The sequence below is a fragment of the Phascolarctos cinereus genome, unplaced genomic scaffold (assembly GCF_003287225.1).
Source record: "Phascolarctos cinereus isolate Bilbo 61053 unplaced genomic scaffold, phaCin_HiC Scaffold_4;HRSCAF=312, whole genome shotgun sequence".
Taxonomy (NCBI): Eukaryota; Metazoa; Chordata; class Mammalia; order Diprotodontia; family Phascolarctidae; genus Phascolarctos; species Phascolarctos cinereus.
Window position 1 is genome coordinate 46,911,737 of NW_027555847.1, and position 20,684 is coordinate 46,932,420.

General features: G+C 40.0%; 1 protein-coding gene across 9 annotated transcripts in view; it reads left to right on the top strand.

Annotated features, from left to right (window-relative positions):
* Positions 1–20,684, top strand: part of ITPR1 (inositol 1,4,5-trisphosphate receptor type 1) — a 393,174-nt gene that overhangs the window by 225,751 nt on the left and 146,739 nt on the right. For 2 of the 9 annotated variants that reach the window (XM_078152159.1, XM_078152163.1), the window contains 3 exons: positions 3,584–3,616; positions 14,234–14,269; positions 15,480–15,530. The exons of 3 other annotated variants lie outside the window; for them this stretch is intronic. In XM_078152159.1, the coding sequence (XP_078008285.1) occupies positions 3,584–3,616; positions 14,234–14,269; positions 15,480–15,530 (120 nt within the window). The remainder of the gene's footprint in view (positions 1–3,583; positions 3,617–14,233; positions 14,270–15,479; positions 15,531–20,684) is intronic. 4 more of the 9 variants (XM_078152160.1, XM_078152166.1, XM_078152161.1 and 1 more) reach the window with 3 other exon arrangements.

A 20,684-nucleotide genomic window follows, 5' to 3' on the forward strand; every position in this document is an offset into this window, starting at 1 on the left:
ACTGAAACCTCACTAATGCTTCTCCAAGTCTTCCCTGGGAATTGCAGTGCTCATTCATTGTTTCAGCCTCATTTTGGCAGATTTAATAGGGATCATTATGTGAAGATTATCATACCTTACCAAAATATCCTACAACTCATTTACTCAGTGGAGTGATGATGTCACAAGAATTGCATCTGAGGTGTGCTTGTCAAAATAAATGTCACCAGATACAAGTGAACTTTTACTGCCTTTTTTTTTTTAATTTTAGTGCTTACTGTTGATCAAAGGGAGGCCTCAGATTAGCAGAAAAGCAGAGTGGCCTTCAGAAACATTTGCTACATTTGCAGAAGGATGGGGGAAGACATTGTCGCTTTCACTCTTTTATGAGTTTGCATATTTAGGGCTACCAGAGTCAAAAGAAGATTTTAAAACGTTTCATACAAAATGACAAAAAGAATACAGATAAAGTAGCAAGATGAAAAATAGTGTCATGAAAGGGAACTCCTGGAGGGCCCCTTTTAAATGTGTAGTCACACAGTAGCCTCCCATAGAAACATTTGACACCCCGGTGAGAAATGACATCTAACCAACTCATGTGTATACACAGATTTGCCTTGACTTAAGATAGGCTGACGTAAGAAAATATGGAGTTAACAGTAATTAATAATTACATTCCTTACATAAAGATTCAAAAGTTTTTTTTTTAAATTCAGGCTTCTCTAATGGTTTTAAAATTTGATTAGTTTTATAGGAAATTCCTTAGGAATAGATCTGTCTTATAAAGTAAGGAATCTAGGGCATTCATATCAATATGTACATATAATAATAAATGACCCTCAATGCTCTTTAAAGTTTGACATACCGCTGGAGTCTGTTTTAGAATAAAGGGCCGTTTTTTACATTTCAGTCAATCAACAGGCATTTATTAAATGCTTAATATGTATCAGCCATTGAGTCCTGTACATTACAGACTGTTCCTGTCAACTGGCAAATTAGTTAGATTACTAATTATAGAGGCAGTGTGGTTTAGTGGATAGAGGGATGACCCAGGTTCAAATCTTCCCTCTGGTCCTCACTGCCTGTGTGACCTTTGGAAAATCTCTCCCTCTCTTCGAGCTCAGGCTCCTCATCATTTGAAATGAGAGGACGGAAATAGGTGGCCTTAAACCCCAAGTGGGGTCCAGGAAAGTCAGACTTGACTGAATAACATCATTTAAAGTAAACTTCTTGATGGGAAGTACTTTGAACATGACCTTGATGTTATTATCTTCATTTTATGTTATGAGGAAGCTGAGTCTGAGAGAGGTTGATTTGCCCAGGGTTACACAGCTGGTAAGTATCTCAGGAAGTATTAGCACTTAACTCTTCCTGACTTCCAAGTCCATCATTCTGCATTTTGTAAGCTAGCTTATTAATATGACATTGTATTTATCAAATTACTTTGAATTTTTATGACCGAGAAAGTAGAACTCCTGGATTCCCTATCTTTGTCTGTCCATCAGCATAAATGCAAGGCTTTTGTGATCATGTAGAAGGTGGCAGATTGCTCTCCTTTCCCACTAATTCCATTAATTCCCATTAATTTCAAAGAGTTACCATTCATATCCATCCAGAAATAGATGACAAATATGTGATAAGATCTTGCCTGTTTTCATGCTGACAAAGGAGGAAGTAGAAAAGGCACAAATAACTAACTGAAAAAGAAAGAGAGGCTCTTGGCCCACATCAGTTACATTTATTGAATTTCAGAGCCAAAAGGGATGATCTTATGATATTGAAGATCATCTAGTACAATTTAGGGACAGTAGAAAAGGAATTTTTGTGCCCACTTGATTTTTCTTGGCTTCCATAAGAGTAGAAATTGCATTCTCTTTGATGCTGGTAGGGTCACCACTGCTGACACCTTCTTTTTTATTGAAATTAAATCATCTCAGAGAAGCAGATGAAAAGACCTCAGTGCCATGGAAGACATTCTAGGAGGTAATGGCAGCTATCACCTCTAATACCAATAACAAACAGATAATAGCATTTCTTGTCCCCTATAAATGTAACAAAGACATTTTAGCAGTTGGAAAATTCTACTTTTCTCATCATATTCACTTTATTAAGGAAACAAAGCAAAAAACCTGAACTGCTTCACCTCCTCTCATGTGACCTCTCCCCCATATTTATTGATTATGCCCCACCATATCCATGTTCTAAAATGATGCCAAGAAAGAAAAGAATCTTTTGTAAGCAGACATCTCAAAGATCAATCCAGTACACATTTATTAATTTGCTGGTATGCGTCTGACACTGTGCTGGGTGCTGGAGTTACAAAAATAACAAAATGAAAATCTTTCCTGACCTCAAGGAGGATACATTCTGCCGGAGACAATTTCTGCCTTTGTAATCAACAGGGAACATTCAGGTCTCATAACAACATCTCAAGAGGCAACCTAGTTATTATAAGATATGAGCTTATTTAGCATAACCAGTATTATAAAAGTTACATTATGGCAGTTTGCCTAAATTGGTGCTAAAAAAAAATTGAAAGGGAAGTCAGTGTATCTAAAAAAGAGGTGTATCTAAGTATTATGGAATTCAAGTAAAGTACATTTCTTCCCTTGAATAGTTTCAGCTGTTGTATACAGGAAGCATGGGGTTCCCATGTGCCCAAATTATTGTTCAATGATTGCTAAAACTTACTTTTTTTTCCCAGCTGGGTAAGACATTTGTATTTCTAGCTCCCAGGTCTCTGTTAGGAATTTAAAGTTTATTTCATGTGTCAAAGTTAGCATGGAGACTGTTAACATAAAACCCTTTTAGAATTTTTAATGAAGACCACTACTGTTAGTTCTCTTCCATTTGTTGTTTAAATGGAATTCACTGGTGTAGGGGCTGATTAATGGAAGGAATCTTCTTCCTTTTTAATCTTTTTAACTCTTTACCATCACAACAGTAACATTTGATTTCAACTTGAACAGTTTTTTCTTCTTAAACTTAGTAGTTGAGTTGGATTCGGAATCTCTGGGCCTGGGATCCGTTCATCCCATTGTTTTCCAGGTGACCCCATGAAAATTGAGTGGTTTCCTACAGAGATTCAGTGGCTTGTGTCCAGCGTGTGTCACTGTTCAGTCTGGGTTGCAGTAGTCTTGTTAAGATTGAAAGTGAGAGGTTCTCCACCTCCCAAGTTGATGTTCGTTGTCTGCCTTTCAGCTCCCGTTCTTTCCCACTGCTGGCTGAACAGATGACGTTATTAATTGGGGAATTCTCCCTGGCCCACAGTTCTGTACACATTTTAGCCAACTCAAAAGCCACAGGGTGGAGTTCTTAGAACTTGGTTGGGCCATCGATGTGGTTTGACACTCGGCATGTGAACAAAGCATGACTGCATCCTGTCTGTTTTGTTGCCTGGTAGAATGTTTCTAACATAGCTGATGTCACCGAATAGGGTGACAGCATTGTGAACCCGGTTGGGGCTTTCATGACAATTACAATAATTTTACAGCACTGTGTTTTAACCTATGACAATCTCTAATAGTGCCTAGAACTTGAATTGGCTTATACTTAATATTCCTAATGCTTATTTTCCTCCCCCTCCCTTTTTTTTCTTTTTCAGCTGATTTCCATTGATGAATCGGATAATACTGAGGTCCTCCTTTCTCTTTTAAATGTCCCATAGTGGTGTTTCCATGCTCTTTTCCAAGTTGCCCCATGACCTGTCTGTCCTGTAGTCTCTCTTGTGTTTAACATTTAATTTTGTCTGCTTTGCCCATGGGAGTGAGTCTTAGTATATCACGTGTCTTCTTCATTGGCATTTCTCATGACCGGCTTGTGTGCCATCTGTAGGAAAGTAGTTTTTGTTTCAGTGTGGAGAAAGCCTTGTGAAGTTGGGATGTTGTTTTCCTTACTGCTCAGACATGAAGCTAAATTTCTTGGTGATGCTGGCCATGCACTTTGGAACAAAACCTTCATTTTTGAGAACAGCATTGAAGTGAAATAACTTTGTTTTTATACAAAGCATTAAACTGAAAATTCTGTAAGCATACTTGGACTTAGTCTGAGGTTCAGAATGAAAATAATAATAATAATAATGATAGATGATATTAGGCACTATGCTAAGCACATTCCAGTTATTATATCGTTTGATCCTCACTTTCTTGATAAAGGATAATTAACCAAGAGAAAAAAGTGGTATTAAAACATTGTATGGAAAATGGCACTGTAGGAATGGACATTAACTGAGAGTTACTCCTGCTTTGTCTCTAAATAGTGGAGCACATCTCAGAGTGTGAGGATTAGAAGTGGAAGGTTTATAGCTGAAGCTTTTTCCATGGAGTTGAAATGGCACCAGTTCTTAGAAAACATATTGTCTATAGATTTCTGTGCACAGATAGAACCCCTCCCAAATTCCTGAAAATTTGAATTAACTCGTCTTGTCATGGCAGAGCAATATTGAAGAAGGATGGTTAATTTTGGACAGAGTTTTGAATGTAGATTGGATTCATGAACCAGCACTTAAAAAAATCCTTTGAATATTTGGGTGGATATTATTTTTTCACATTAATCAGATGATACAAATTAAGTTATTCATCACAGATAAAAAGTCTTTTGTGTTATTTGAGAATTGGTATATATTGGCAAGGAGTAAAATTGGCTAAAAACGGATTTATATCAGATGTTTTTTAGTGGTCCAGAAAACTAATAAAATTATAGGAAGATAGCTGTCTCTTTTTATGGGAAAACAATTAAAATATAATTTTAATTAGAATCTACTCCCCCCTACCCCTCCACCAAATAGATTGGGATATTTTTTTTCACTGTTGCTCTAATACCTGTTTCCTCAGAAATCAGAAGTGATAAGAAATGACCAGGTCAGTTTAAGGAGAATGACACTTGTGATTACAGAATTTTCAAACTAGACTGAGTCTTAGAATGCCAGCTAATGTCCTCCTTTTGTATTGCATATGAAAAAATCAAAGGCCAGAGATGGGCTGTGATTTACCCTCGGTCATATGTCTTGTTAGTGGCAGAGTCAAGGTCCCCATATTCCAAATCCAAATCTCTTTCTGCTATACGATACTCATTAGTAGCCTTAATTTCTAATGTTATGTAAATTTGATCTAGGGGTCACATCTTCTAGGCATGGAGAAACATGGAGAATTCAGAGTGGAGAGGGAAGAGAAGTAAAGTGATTTCAGTTCATTTCCTTGAATATGTTGGCATTTATTTTTCTACTTTAGCTTCCCTTTTGGGGTGGGGTACAGTGGGGGTGGAGAATGGCCCCCAATAACAACCAAACCCAGCACTGCTAATATGAAATGTTGGTGACCTTTGGTTCTATCTTTGTCCCAAGGATATGAGAACCTTGGTGAGTTTAATTTATCTGTTGAAAGTTCAAGCTCTGTTTAGAATTGCAAATGAGGCCATAAAATGAGAACTTTCACCAGTCTTAGCCTGTAATGCCCTGCTGTAGACCAAAGCAGATCAGCTGAAGTGTGGGATCACTCAATATAGAACTTGGTCTGCTGGCTGGGACTTTATGACTCCTTCATGGAATGATTCCATGGCTGTAGCAGGTGTGTCTATAAATACACAGTAGGAAATGGAATACTGTCTGTTTATGAAAAGAGCATAATCTGGCAAGGCTTTGAATTCTTTGTAAATTCCCAGAGGAAGCAGTGGTGGTTCCCTTTTCATTGTTACCACTAGCAACTGTCAAAGCCTGGTAAGGCATAGAAAACAAGGCCCCACTTCTTCAGGCCTCTGCAATGTCTGTTGGCTGTGCATCAACGTGTCTGGTTGGCATTGACCATCTTTGTCTGTTTTGAAGATGATCATAGTACCTATGGGTTTCTTCCTCCTCCTTTAGAGAAGAAGAAAAGGGCTGGGAATAGAATGCTGGGTTCACTGGGTTCACCTGACCCAGCTGAGGTTGGTGTTCTTCAGAAATCTAATAAGTTCATCCTGTCATGGGATGGACTCAGGGGCCCAACCCTGAATTGTAAAGCAATATGACAAACTGATTAAATAATAAAAGGGAAGAAACAACAACAACTTCTTGACAACAGTGAATGTATTCTTCTGGTGGGGGACCAAAGCGATTCCCGTTAGGAATTGTCTTAGGACTGCTACCCCCTTTTCTCAAGCTGGGATAGATGGAAGATATTAGGGGTCCTAAATGACTTGGAAAATCATATACCATTCCAAGCAATTTTGAGTGCTTTTGTAACCACAAGGTGAACTGAGGACAGGGTGATAGATTTTCTACAACAAAAATGCATGTTGGAAGGCCCTTTCAACTGTGTTCTGGAATAAAGCTGCTTTTAAACCCAACCAAAATAGGTTTCTCAAATAAAAGAAAGGATGGGTGTATCTCCACTCTTCTTACCATCACCTTCAAAAGAAAAGAAGAGAAAGAGAAAACCACTGCACATTAGTTTTCTGTGGAGCCTGTTGTGTCAGGAGAGAGGTGGCTAACTCATTTGAAGTGTTCTTTGGAGCTTCAGCTGAAAAGTTCATGCAGTTTTCTCTTCAGAAGGAAAATTCCTTGGCCTTTATGGCCTCAGCTGGGGCCATCACATTTGGGACTAGAATTAACCTCCTGTGACCCAGTGAAATACTGGAAAATGGGACAGAACTACGGCCCGTAGAGTCTGGCCAAAGGCATCATTAGGAAACGTGGGAAACAATAGAAAAGACTTTTTTTTCCAGTGTTTTCCTTTTTTTGTGTGGTACCATGTTTTTGTCACTAAGAACGTTTGACTCAAAAATATTTCTTGGGGAGAAGATGGTGGGGATTTTTTGTTTTATTTTTAAAGTTATATCTCAGTATTCCTTACCTGAAAAAAATCCTTTATTGGCATTGGAACCCATTCCAGGGCAATAAATAGAAATCTTTACTTAGCAAGTAGATGTGAAAGTACTTTGTCATCTGGAAAATAGTAAGATATGGCCATATTGCTAGTATGAGCTGATAGTTATGACTTCAGGGGAGGGCCAGGGGAAATAAAAGCTTTGACACAAATCTGGTTTCCATGTATTGTTCCTTTGCTTGGAAACCAAGTAAAAGGGTGTGTAGGAAGTAGATGAGTGATGTATTCTTAGTTTATGTGTTATCACAGTATGCATCCATCCATCAATCTTGGAAATAATGCAATTCAGTTCAACAAGTAGTTATTACATGCCTAGTACAAGCCAAGGACTGTGCTCAGCACCAGGAATAAAAAGATAAGGATGATCGACTAGTCCCTACCCTCAAGGAGCTTATGTTCTAACGCAGGAAAACATCTCTACGGATAAATAAATACAAATTATGTAGTGGATCATGGTGAAGCAGACGATGTGGGTGGGTGGGGGGTGGGACTCAGAGAGGCCTCTTATGGGAGGTGGTACTTGACCTGAGCCTTGAAAAGAGCTCAGGGTTCCAAGAGGCAGACAAGAAAAAGGAGGACTTTTCCATAGCCACAGAATCACAGAGTTTTGTCATTTGTCATTTGTCACCATCCAGTCCAACAATACCTGAAGAAGCATCTCTTCTATGTGATCCACCAACAAGCAGCCAATCCAGCCTTGGAGGTAGCCCATACCACTTTGGGAGAGTTCAAATCATGGGGAAGATTTTCTTTCCACCCAGCCAAAATTTGTCTCTCTGCACCTTCCCTTCAGTATTCCTAGTTCTTCCCCCTGGGACCAATTAGAACAAATCTTGGGATGTTGGAATCGATTAAAGCTGAAAGGGACCTTCCAGGGCATTGACCCTCTTCTCTCTTCCGTGAGACAGCCCTTTATGTACTTGAAGACAACAGTCATACCTCTGCAAATCTTCTCCTCTCAGCTAAATATTTCCAGTTCCTTCATCTTCTTTTCATATGGTATGAATTGAAGGAGGAATTTGCCACTCCTGGCTGCCCTCCTATGGATGCTTTTTTCCAGTTTATCAATGTCCTCCCTAAAACGTGATGAATCATCATTTACTCTCAGTTAGCATGGTATCATCTCTCTGGCTCCCTGTCCCTAGACTAGCAGCTAAATTAGCTCCTCATGTTGGAAAAGAGAAACTAAATCCATCACCATCCACAGTTGCTTTTGGCCTGGAACCGAACCTGAGTACCCCCCTGCCTGTTTCTGGTGCTGAGAGATTCTGAATTCCCAGCATCCTGTCTGTGCTGCAGGGAAAGTCATGAGACTGAAGGTGAGGTTTGTAAATCCCAGAAAAAGAAATGAGAGCCATCCATGGCTGGGAAGGAGTGTTGCTTCAAGGCGGGTCAGGAGGAAAGAGAAAGAAGCACTAAACGCCTTGTCCTTCAGGGGGAGTTCTCAGGACGTTCACCGTAAGGCAGAGATGTCCTACTTTTTTTTACATTGCAGCGGACTGTTCTCTTGGGTGCCTGCCAACATTCAGGCAGGTCTTACATAAGAGCTGCCTTTTTTTTTTCCTGGAATTTAGGCTTACTGCTGATGTGTGACCTTCAGCAGTAACTGCCAATAAATGGAGTAGAGCTGTTTACTGTTAGATACCGGCAAGCACAGAGAAGATGGAACTAAGAGAGGGCACAGGAATAGTTGCCTAGTGGAGACGGTTGGTTTGTTTGTTTGTTTGTTTAGAAGGCTGAGATTACTCCACGTTGACTGAATGCATACAATTTGGTCAAGTCAAAGTTTTGTTAATTCTACATTTCATAACTGAATCCCAGTGAAACAATTGCTGATCTGGAAAACGGAAGACAATCCATCGAAGCAGAGAGTGTTCTTTATTCTATTTAAGTCATCACTAAGTTCCTCCAGAATTGTTTCTGAGTAGTTTGAGGCTCCCCTTCCTTTTTTTCCTTTCGTTAATGCTTATGCCTTTTACCTTCTTCCCTAATCAGAATGTAGTTAGCAAACAATTTTGTATTAATAGACAAGAGGATCTCAGTCTGTTTTCAGTGAAATGCCATATTACATCAATTTTAGCCCAATTTTGAAAAAAGAAAGAAAGAATAAGCTTTCTATTACATTCATGTGGGCTTTCCATGGCTGATGAATAGCAGGACACAGGAAAAGGTATCTGCAAAACCATTCAGTATCTCCCCCCACCCACTGCCACCCCTCCAGCCTTCTATTTGAGGTTATGAGTGGGTGAAAGAGGAACTGAAAAACGGATTCAAAGGGATTGGCAGAGTGAACTCCTTTAGTGACGTGTTAATGATGAGCAGCTAGAAAATGGCATTGCCCTAACTAAATGGAATTTAGGGCTCTTTGGGGATTGCGGTTGTCAGTCAGATATTTATTTCACAGGGAAAATCCTAGGGAGGTGAATACAGGGCTTGTTTGGCAACAAGAAGAGAAAATTCAAGCTTCTCATTTGCTGCTATGCTAGGACTGAAAACAGAAATTCTAGCAAATTTGTGGCCTACTATTTATTTTTTCTTAAAGAAGGACTGCCAACTTGTCCCACTGATGGTCAGAATAAATATCTTGACAATGTCCTTCCTGCATGGTACCTCTATGCCTATGGGAGTGGTTGGAGAAATGTGTGTTAGCACTGTGGTTCTTCGTGTTAGCTAATACTAGTTTGCATTTATATAGCACTTTAAGATTTGCAAAGCACTTTACATATATTATCTTATTTAATTCTCACTACATCCTTAGGAGGTAGGTGCTATTATTATTAGCCCCATTTTACAGATGAGGAAATGGAGTCAAACAAAGGTTAAATGATTTGCTCAGGGTCACACAGTTAGGATTCTAATTCGGATCCTCCTGACTTAAGGTCCAGCTTGGTCACCTAGTTGCCTCTCTAGTGGATAGAGAGATGGTCTAGAAGATAAGGAGACTGGAAGACCTGCATTCAAGTGCATGCTTCTGACACATACTGATGCCGAGACCTTAGGCAAGTCACTTAGCCACTCAATGTTCCAGGCAGCTAAGATTGTAGATTGCAGAGAAGGTACTGATTTGGATTCATAGAGAGAGGGAGTTCCTTCATAGAATGTTCACTTTAGCAGTATAATCACAGATCTGTTATAAAGTATGTTATCATTAGAGATGAAGCATATATAGCAATTTAGATTAAGAATGTTAGATTTGAAAAGGGAAGGGAATAAAAACTTATATAATGCCTACTATATACCAGGCATTATGCTAAGCACTTTGCAGATATCTCATTTGATCCTCACAACGACCCTAAGAGGTAGGTAGCATTCTGAACTCCATTCTACAGTTGAGGAAACTGAGGCAGACTGCAGTTAAGTGAGTTGCCAGAGTCACACAACTAGTCGTGTCAATCACTAAGCATTTATTAAGAACCTGTTGTGTGCCAGGCACTGTGCTAAGATACAAACACAAGCAAAATGTAATTCCTGCCCTTAAGGACCATACAACCTAATGTCTGAGGATGGATTTGAACTGAAATCTTCCTAATTTCTTGCCTAGTACTCTATCTACTGTGCCTTCCAGCTGCCATTAAGGGACCTTAATTTAATGAATTACCGTTTTGTTTACACTTGTGTTTTGTTCTTCATCTAAATGGCCAAATTTTATTGCTTTTGGTCAAAGGTCATTGCTAGATTTCTATTCCAAAAAGTAGGTAGAAATTGAGTTTTCAAATAGACTCTGAAGATCAAAATAGAAGACATTAAGTTTATTGTTATAAAAACAGGTCACGTTTTAGAGTTGGTTTCACAAGAACAATCATCTCGTAAGTTGTAGTCATTTGGTCTAATCAATTCAACAAGCATTTATTAAGCACTGTCTACTTACAAGGCCGCCCTAGGCACTGAGAATGCAAAGACACATAAAAACAATCTTTAACTTCATAGAGTTTACATTTTACTAGTGTAATACCATTTAAACAAATAAGTTCAGTATAGTTTAGGAAGGGAGAGAGTACCAACAAAGGCTTCTTGGAGGAGATGGTCCCTGAGTAGAATCTAAAAGGGAGCTAAAGTTTCCAAAAAGTGGAAGTGAGGAAAGAATGCTAGGTGTAGATGATGGTAGCTTGTACAAAGGCACACAGATGGGAGATAAACTGATGGGTCCTGGGATGGTAAGTAGACCTGTTTGCTTCTTAGGGTGGAGATAGAAAGTATAAGGAGAGGTAGGTTGGTGTTGGAGTCTAGCAAACAGAGGACTTTTTGTTTTGTCCTGAGGTAATGAATGAATGAAGAGCTACTCAAATTTTTGTGTAGCAAGAAAGTACCATGGATAAACTTGTGCTTTAGGAAGATTATTTTGGCAGATTCTAGATCTTGAATACTGAAATCAACAGATATTTGACCTTGAATCGATAATGAGACCTGTACAACCTGTGAAATCTAAATCCATCGGCAAATTGAAACTCAAGTCATTATGATTTTAACCAAGGTAGGTCTATAATTAATAAATTAGTTGTCAACAGATAGTTCAGAAATTAGCTTTTCTTTTCTGAAAACCACACAAATGTGGTTTTCATTTTATTTTGTTTCTAGAATTTGTAGTATTATCTACCAATCTAAACCAAAAAAAAAGGAAAACCCTCCAAATATACACATATAATGCAAATTAGCTACATTGTTTTTTTTTTTCTGTTTAGTGCATTTTAATGCATTTACCAAACCGGTAACAATTTATTCTGGTTCCTTCACAAGAAAAGGGTTTTTGGTCATGGCAAATCTGAGCTCTGCCATTTACTACCTTTCATAACCTTGGAGAAGTGACCCACCTTCTCTGAACTTCTGTTACTTCACCTGTCCATTGAAAGTGTTGAACTAGATACTCTCTGCAGTCTTCTAGCTCTAAATCTACCAAGGCTTGGATGGTTGTCTCAGAGACATCCTCATTGTACAGCCACTTTTAATGAGCTGTCTGCCATGGCATACCAAAATGGGGGAGTATTGCTTTGGTAGACCCAAGTTACCAGTGTGTATCCTGGTTTCAGAAAAAAAGGCCGTTCTTAATTAGCTTGGTTGTTGGTGCGCTATGCTAATGAGGCCAAGGTCATGAGTCCCAATGTGGGCCATTTGTCTTGGCGTTTTGCCCCGGTTGCAGGCTGTGCACCGAGCACACAAACAGCAGAATCATAGATGCATGCCTTTGGTCAGAAGGAGACAGGATGAAATGTAACGATGATTGGATCAACTGTAATCTGTTGCTCCTGGAAAAATAACAGAATGTGTATTATGTTAGACATCTTCATTTACAGGCTGACAGTTTTCATCAACACTAGCATCCCTTTTTTTTTTTTGGCAATTGGGGTTAAGTGACTTGCCTAGGGTCACACAGCTAGTAAGTGTCAAGTGTTTGGTGTGAGGCCAGATTTGAACTCAGGGCCGGTGCTCTATCCATAATGCCACTTAGCTGCCCCGAACCAGTGGATCTTCGAAAATCTTTGGAGCTTCTAAAAAGTTTCAGAGCTAGGCATTCTAAATAATGTAGACCGGTTTGCCAGTGACCCTGGTTCACAACTCCAGCTTCATCCTTGATGCCTCACCCTTATCCACATTTCTGCTCTGTTGTCAAATCTTGCCATTTCTACCTTCGTAACACCTTCTTGAATCTGGAGTTATGCCCAAAGAGTTATTAAACTGCCCATACCAGGGGTAAGGTACCTGCAGCCTTGAGGCCATATGTGGCCCCTCAATGAAAGGATTTGTTCTGTAAAACGTGGACTCAGTCAAAAGGCTGCACCTGAGGACCTAGAAGGCCTTGAGGCTGCAGGTTTCCCAACTTGGCCTATACCCTTTGACTCAGCAGTACTACTACTAGGTTTATGTCCAGACATCATTAGGGAAAAAAGAAAAGAACCTATGTATATATGTAAAATATTTATAGCAGCTCTCTTTTTGACACAACCATTACCCTAGGATAGGGCCTCATCACTTCTTGGTAGAACTATCATAATAGCTTTTGAATCAGTCTACCTGCCTCGAGTCTTTCCCTGTTTGAACCCTTCCTCTACTCAGCTACCAAAGTGATTTTCCTAAAGGTCAAGTCTGACCACATCCCACCTCTTCCCTCTTACTCCATACTTAAAAAACTCCATTGGTTCTCTGTTACTGCTAAAATCCTCCCTTTGGCATTTAAAAGTCTTTCACAGCCAGACCCCTCTGTAACTTTCTAGTCTTATCATTTACTCCCCTCTACATACTCTATGATCCAGCTGCACTGACTGGACTACTTGCTGTTTCTCGTTCAAGATGCTCTGTCTTCTAACTGTGCTGGGTGTTTCCTGTACCTGGAGTGCTCTCCCTCCTCACCCACAACTCCTACCTTCGCTGATTCACTTCAAGACTTAGCTCAGATTTCAATTCCTATAAGAGGCTTTTCCTGCCCCACCCCCATTCCCTAGATACTAGAACCTTCCCTTTGAGATTACCAACCGTGTATATTTTGTCTTGTAAATATCCCTATCCACCTATATTTTCTCTATGTATCTGTATCATCTGTATGTCTACCTATATTTTCTATGTGTGTGTGTATATATACATACTATGTCTATATCATCATTCTCATTGTTTGCATGTTATCTCCCCTAGAATGTGAGCTCCTTGAGGGCAGGGGCTGTTTTTGCCTTTCTTTGCATCTCTTGGACTTAGCACAGTGCCTGGCATATAGTAAGCACTTAACATGTGCTTGCTGACTGACTCCTTGTGTATTCGGATCATACTCTGTGCCTCCGCTTGTGTCTACCCTGGTTTCCTTTTTGTTACCTTTGGGTGTTACTCTCAAGAGATGTTAGATGGGTGTTCCTTTGCTAGATCTTTCCAATCCCATCTAATCCACCAAGCATTTATTAAGCACCCACTATGTGTCAGGTACTATGGATACAAAGTTCAGATTGAAAACAATCTCTGCCACCAAGGAGCTTACGTTCTACCCCACTTTGGAACCCGATCTTTGTTTGTTGAGTTGAATGCAGTGTCTGCTAGGTACACAGAAGGCATTGGTTCCTGCTAGAGGTAGGCTTTTTTTTTTAAGTCTTTTTAGAGGGAATGTATTATTGGCTTTTTTTTTCCCTAAGTAATCTTATGGTAGGTTATCCTATAGGCTTCTTGTTTTATGGAGAGCCTCTCACTTCTGATGCAGTGTTATCTGAGGCAGTTACAGTTAGATAAATTTATAATTATAATGCAAAGTGTTCCCATCTTGGTGTCTTTGCTCTCTACTTTGTCGAGGAGAATAGAACTAATCCACAGAATCTATGATCTCACTACTACTGCTGTGCATTAAGTGTTGAGTATTAGCCTTCTTTGTGAATATTAGAGACATGGTCCTCTAAACTAACATGATACGTTTTATTTTCAACTAGCTGCCACAGCCCCCAGAAACGGAGAACTCGGTAGAGGTGTGTTGCTCACCTATACTTGTTATGCCGACAAATATAGGTGTTTCTAAGTTGTCTTGGTTGAGTGTCTTACTTGTTTTAGCAAAATCTGTATTTTGTGAACTTGAGGGAAATCTGCAGTTTGGCTGGAGGAGTTGATGGTTCCTATAAAGCCCATGGATCTCTCAGGGTAGAAATTGCCTCCTTAGCCAAAGAATCCCTTAAGTCCTAACAGTGGGCATGTGACTTCTAGGACTTTAATATGAAACTCTGTGTCTCTGGTGTAATGTGTCAGTGTCATAATTTTTTTTAACCTGGAAGTTGTTTTCCTTAGATGTGTTATGGAAATTCTCCCTTGTTTTAAGAGAGTTCTGTGTGCATGTGGAGAAAAGTGCAGTTTCTAAGTACATCAACAGTACAGCATAGAAATAATGCTGATGGAAATAGATACACACGCAGACTAACCCCACAGGATCTCTGCTCTCTATTCTTCCTGTATGTAAAGAAATGCATTGAATAAAGACTTAGGACTCATTTAAGAACTTCAGGTTTTCAGGAAACATTTTTCTTCCCTTATTGGTAGATTTAGAAAGTTTGTTTCCAAATCTTCTAATAAAGCAACCATAGAGTTTAAGTTATTAGCAACAAACTTATCAAAGACCTTGTTAGAAAAAAAAGTTAAAAATATGAAGGTCCTTATAGTTTATGTGTTTAATGTTAATCGATTTTTTTCATCTAGTACGAGAAAGCTCTGTTAACAAGGATGAGTTATAATTAAGTAACTGCACTTTACTCGTTATGGCATCTGTGGGTGTGCATGTGTGTATGTATGCACTTGTGTGTGTGTCTTTATGCATGTACTGTAGAATAATGCACGTACAAATTACCAAGGATCTGCCCCTCCCCACCTTTTTTTCAATTTTGCATTACAAATTGCTGTTACATTATATGAGGAACCCATGTAGAAGTTCCCTTTGAACTCTGGCAAAACCAACCAACCCACCAACCCCATGGTCCTCCACTGATTTTAAAGACACTGTCTGAGCAGGCCAAATTAGTTAAGCATTGTCTGAAGTAAATAAGTGCCCCTGTTGTTTGATCTGGTGGTTTCTATACCTTTTGCCTTGCTCTTGTCTGTATGACTTGCTCTCAACAATTTTATTATTTATTGATGCTAAAGATAAAGTATTTCTTTAGTATCATACTTAAAATGGCATTTCTGCATGCTCAGCAGGAGGTTGATCAAACTCTACCACTGAGGCAGCTGGAGGACCATAAAAGGGTATGTATGTGGTCCCAAATATTTGGAGCTAATCCTTGTAATATTTCTGTAATGTTTCTATCACTGTAATTTAAAGGAAGAGTAAAAAAAATATTATCAAGCATTTATTTGATGACAGCTAATCCTAGACACTAATGTTGGTGAGACAGATTAACTGGAAAAATCACCTTTGGCTTAGCAGATCAGCAAATATTCCTAACAAATCCATGTCACAAGAATGGCATGTCACCTTTCTGGCGAACCTTCCACTGAGATGATTTGTTTTTGAGAAGCAACCTGAAGTGCATTGCCGTGGAAAGAGCCCTGGCCTCGGAATTAGAGGACTAGAGTTCAGATTTTAGCTTGTTGCTGATTACCTGTGTGACTCCGGGCAAGTGATCTAGCCCTGGGTTTCCTCAACTATAAAATGAAGGGGTTGGATAAGAGGTCTCTCCAAGCACTAAATCTGTGATCTTTTGGCTGTAATTAGTGTGTGCAAAGCTTTTCCCTTAGCAGAATGTTGAGATGTCCTCAAATGCCAGTTGTGTGGGGTATGAGTTGCTTGCTATGGAGAATTTGAGTACAGTGTTGGAACAGGGAACCCTGTGTCCAGTTGTGTCTCCTACCCAGCTGAGACCCTCCCAACCCATCGCTGCCGTCACCAGCCTACCCTGAAACCATCCCATCATCAGAGGAGTGGGGGATATCCTGTGCCCTCCATTAGCAATGGGCAGCCAGGGAGGAGTGAACTAGACTGATTCCTTTATCTCCAAAGAAAAGCTTCCATGAGGGAGTAGATCCCCAAGGTAATGAGAATAAGTTCTAGCCATTCCCCTACCAGCAGGCATAGGGTCATAGGATCATGGAACTAGAGCTGAAAGAGTCCTCAGAGGCCGTCTCTTCCAGGTCCTTCATTCTACAGATAAAGAAACTGAGGCCTAGGGCAGTTACATCACTTGTCCAGGGTAACGCCGTTAGTAGGCAAGCAAGTTGGGATTTGAACTTGGGTCCTAGAACCTCTAAAACCAATATGCTTCACAGTATACCTCAGTGCTGCATCTCAACAGCAATCAGTTGTCCTATCAGGATTCTAAGTTGTTTTGTTGTCCAGGCTTCCCATATATTCACGCCCTTTCCCACACTTTGCTTTCCCTTTCAATAAGTATGCCTGCATCTTAGAAATTGGGTTCTGGCATTCATCATTTCCGTCCTTAATGCGTATTCCTAGGATCAAGGGATTTAGAGCTGGGAGGAACTTTAGACAGAAACCATCTGCTCCAGACTCCTCATTTCAGAGTTAAGAAAATAAGACTAATGGCCCAAGATCACATAGGTCGTCACTGGTTGGGATTTGAACAGGTCCCTTAGATCCTGTTCTTTCTGTCAGATTATACCCTGATCCCTAGCAGTCCTATAGATTTGAAAGTATCTGAAGCCTTTTGTGGAAAGGGCAAAGTTTGGGGATTTTTGGAGACAAATCTGTTGCCTGAGGACCGTGACAAGTACATTGTGTGAAAGAACTATTCCTGAAAATACTCAAAGCCCAGTTCTTTCTTTTCTTAGGAAAAAGCTTAGCGCAGTGCCTAGCACATACTAGATGCTCAATTAATGTTGATGTATTCATTGATTAGAACTCCCATACAAGTTTATAGGTCCAAGAAGCAAAGTAGGCATTTGCTGTCTGGACTCTTAGGGGCTCCTTTCATCCCATAGTGCCATATCTCTGCCTGTAGAGATGACCCTCAAGGTTGGGCAGTTGCCACTTGAGTAGGGATAAATGGAAGAATCTCTGTTCTCGAAAGATATGTGACTACAGCTGAATATTTTTCCTCATGACACTGATTACTCCTTACCAATATTCTTACTTGACACTTAATACAAATGAAACTGACTGTTGTCGAACTTTCTTTCCCCTAGGTAATGTGTGTTGTATTCCTCACTGCAGTGAAACATCTGATATTTGTTTGCATACTGTAGGTGTTAAACTGCTGGAAAATACTAGCATTATTTTTAAAGAAGTGTTTCACAGCCAACTGTTAAAGCTGAAGAAATGACGTTATTTGGGAAGTCATTTTTTTCCTGCTCTGCCATCAGATGGCTCAGTTTAGTGTATTGTGAGCAGCTCAGGGCTGTTGAGTAATTTGTGTCAAAACAGTTATGAAGGCTCTTCCCCAAAGCATTTAAAGACCCCTCAAGGTAAACTGCTGACTGTGGAAACAAAGAGCTTTGAAGAACCACTGGTCTTCTTCTGGCCTAAGTTCTCACAGTAGGAATTCACCCAACTTGTGAGGGGCAAGAGAGTCATGGGAGCTGCTTTTTATTACTGTCACCTTTTAAGGAAAATTTCTGCAACTCATTTCTTCCTTCTTAAAGGTTCTGGGCCTTATCCCCCATCTCAACATCCTACTTGTACTGTCTCCTCCCCACCCCCCAGCAGATTGAGACGATTCAACTTTCACATTCAGAGTTGGGAAAGGGAAAACAAAAACCCACGAAGGAGCCAGAGAGCATTAATTAAAAAGAGCCCAGGAGAAAATAAAAGTTGTGGGGGAACATGTTTTCATAATGAGTGCATTTCACGTTATTCTCATATAGGGGGGAAAAACATACCATTTGATGCGTCAGTTGCTATGGTAACTGCTAGCTAGGTTTTTCGGTAGAAGAGAAGGGAAAATGGTAATGTGAAATCCCACTATAACTTAAGTTTGGCATACAGGATGCAGAAATGTTAAGTTGGCATTTAATGAGTACACATATTGAAAGATGGCGTGTGTTCCCCCTTCCCCACCTTATGCCTCATTTGAGCCTATTTGCATGAAACATCATTTACCCACAAAACTGAGAGTAGCTGGAACTCAGGTCACTATCCCCTAGGTATCAGAGAATATAAAACCTGGGAGAGATAAGAGATCATTAATCCCACCCTTCTTGTTTCTCAGGTGAGCCAAGCCTAAGAACAAAGAAGTGATTTATCCAAGGTCACACAGCCAAGTAGTTGCAGAGTAGGATTAGATCCCAGATGTCCTAGTGGTGCTTTGTTACTAAAAACTTTCTTTTCTTTTTAATGCACTGATTTACTAGAAAGATCTGGTATAGTTACTCAGTTTTAGCTATCTTTTTTTGGATAGTCAAGAGCCTGTTTCTTGTGTTTCTGTTTCTCTCTCTCTCTCTCTCACTCCCTCCCTCCCCCTGCCCCCTTCTCTCTTTATCTCTTTCCTCCCCTCTCTCCTTCCTTCCTCCCTCTTTTCCTCCCTTCCTTTCTTCCTATATCCTTGTGTCATTTGTAGCTGATTAATTTAGGAGTTAAGAGGAAAGTTGAGGGTGCTTAATGAGTTCCAGATCACGGATTCATTCCTCATGTGAACAAGTAACTCTAGCTCTGTTCCATGGCCAAAGGCTTAATCCCTAACTTTGCCAGTCATCTCACAAATGAGTACTATTCAGTCCCAAAGTTAGCCGCCAGAATGGATCCGTGCTGCCTATCACTACTTCTGTGAAAACAGCTCAGGAAACATGTTGTGTTGGTGGCAAATCTGCAACTGCCTCTTTGTTCCTAGAGAACAATGCACTTACTGATGCCCACTGCTTACAGCCCAGAGGAGTCTGCTGCTTCTTAGCAGACTCTTGAAAGTTTTCTTTGAAGGGGGGAGAGGTGGGGAATTAATTCCTTGAATTTGCTTTTATTTAACGGTCCTTTAGACATATTCAAACTAACCCTCTGCCTCCTTCCCCCTCTCTAAACCCTGCCTGTCTCGGTGGAGTTTCTGCATAACAACATGTAATCATGCAGCAGGTGAATTTTTCAAAAGTAGCCCTAAGGCTTAAGCAAACCTTGGCAAGCCAGGTCCACCCCCTTTATTTTCTCAGATATTTGCCTACAAGTCTCCAGGCTTCTTCTCAGGACTTGTTAACATATCACTTGAAATTCTACTGAGTCATGTTACAGTTGCAGGTCTCTTCAGAACAACTCTTGGGGTTCTATTTCTGGACCTGCTCTGTTTCCAGCACCTCTCCTGACTTGCTAGACTTCTCACTTAGCTCTCTTGATGATATGTCAGAGATAACTTCATGCCATACTACTCCCTTTCCCTAAAATAGGTCTGTGGAAAACACTAAGGCCCTCAGGTTGAGGGGCCTGACAAATGCAAGAGGTGTTGGAGGGCATAGCATTGTTGAAAGTATGATGCAGTAGAGAGAAAGAAGAGAGGGAGATGAACATTGAACCTCATTCTCCTCAGATTTGGCTCACAGACGGAACGACATACTCGGGTGTAGAAATCTAAACTTACCCTAGGAAGTAGGAGGGGAAAGGACATAGAAAAGGGAGGAGGTGGATAGAAGGGAGGGAAGAAATAGGAAGGAAAAAAGGAGAGAAAAGGGAGGGGACTGATAGAAGGAAAGGCAGATTGAGGGAAGCAGTGGGCAAAAGCAAAACACTAGTGAGAAGGGAAAGGGAGAAAAGAGAGACAAAAGCATCAACAGGGGGAAATAGGTTGGAGAGAAAGACAAGATAGTAATCATAACTGTGAATGTGAATGGGATGAACTCTCCCATACAATGGAAGCAGATAGCAGAGTGAATTAATCCTATAATCCTATAATATGTTGTTTAAAAGAAACACATTTGAAACAGAGGGATACACACAGAGTAAAGATAAATGGCTGGAGTAGAATATATTATGCTTCAGCTGAAGTAAAAAAAAAAAAGCTGGGGTAGCCATCCTGATTTCAGACAAAGCAAAAGATCTAACTAAAAGAGATAAGGAAGGAAATTACATCCTGCTTGTACTATAGACAATGAAGTGATATCATTACTAAACATATGTGCACCAAATAGTATAGCATCCAAATTCTTAGAGGAGAAGTTAAAGGAGTTACAGGAATAAATAGATAACAAAACTATACTAGTGGGGGACCTCAACCCCCTCTTCTCAGAACTAGATAAATCTAAACACAAAATAAACAAGAAAGAAGTTAAGGAAGTGAATAGAATATTAGAAAAATTAGATATGATAGACCTCTGGAGAAAATTGAATGGGGATAGAAAGGAATATACTTTTTTCTTGGTGGTACATGGCACCTACATAAAAATTGACCATGGAGTAGGGCATAAAAACCTCACAGTCCAATGCAGACAGGCAGAAATATTAAATGCATCCTTTTCAGATGATGATGC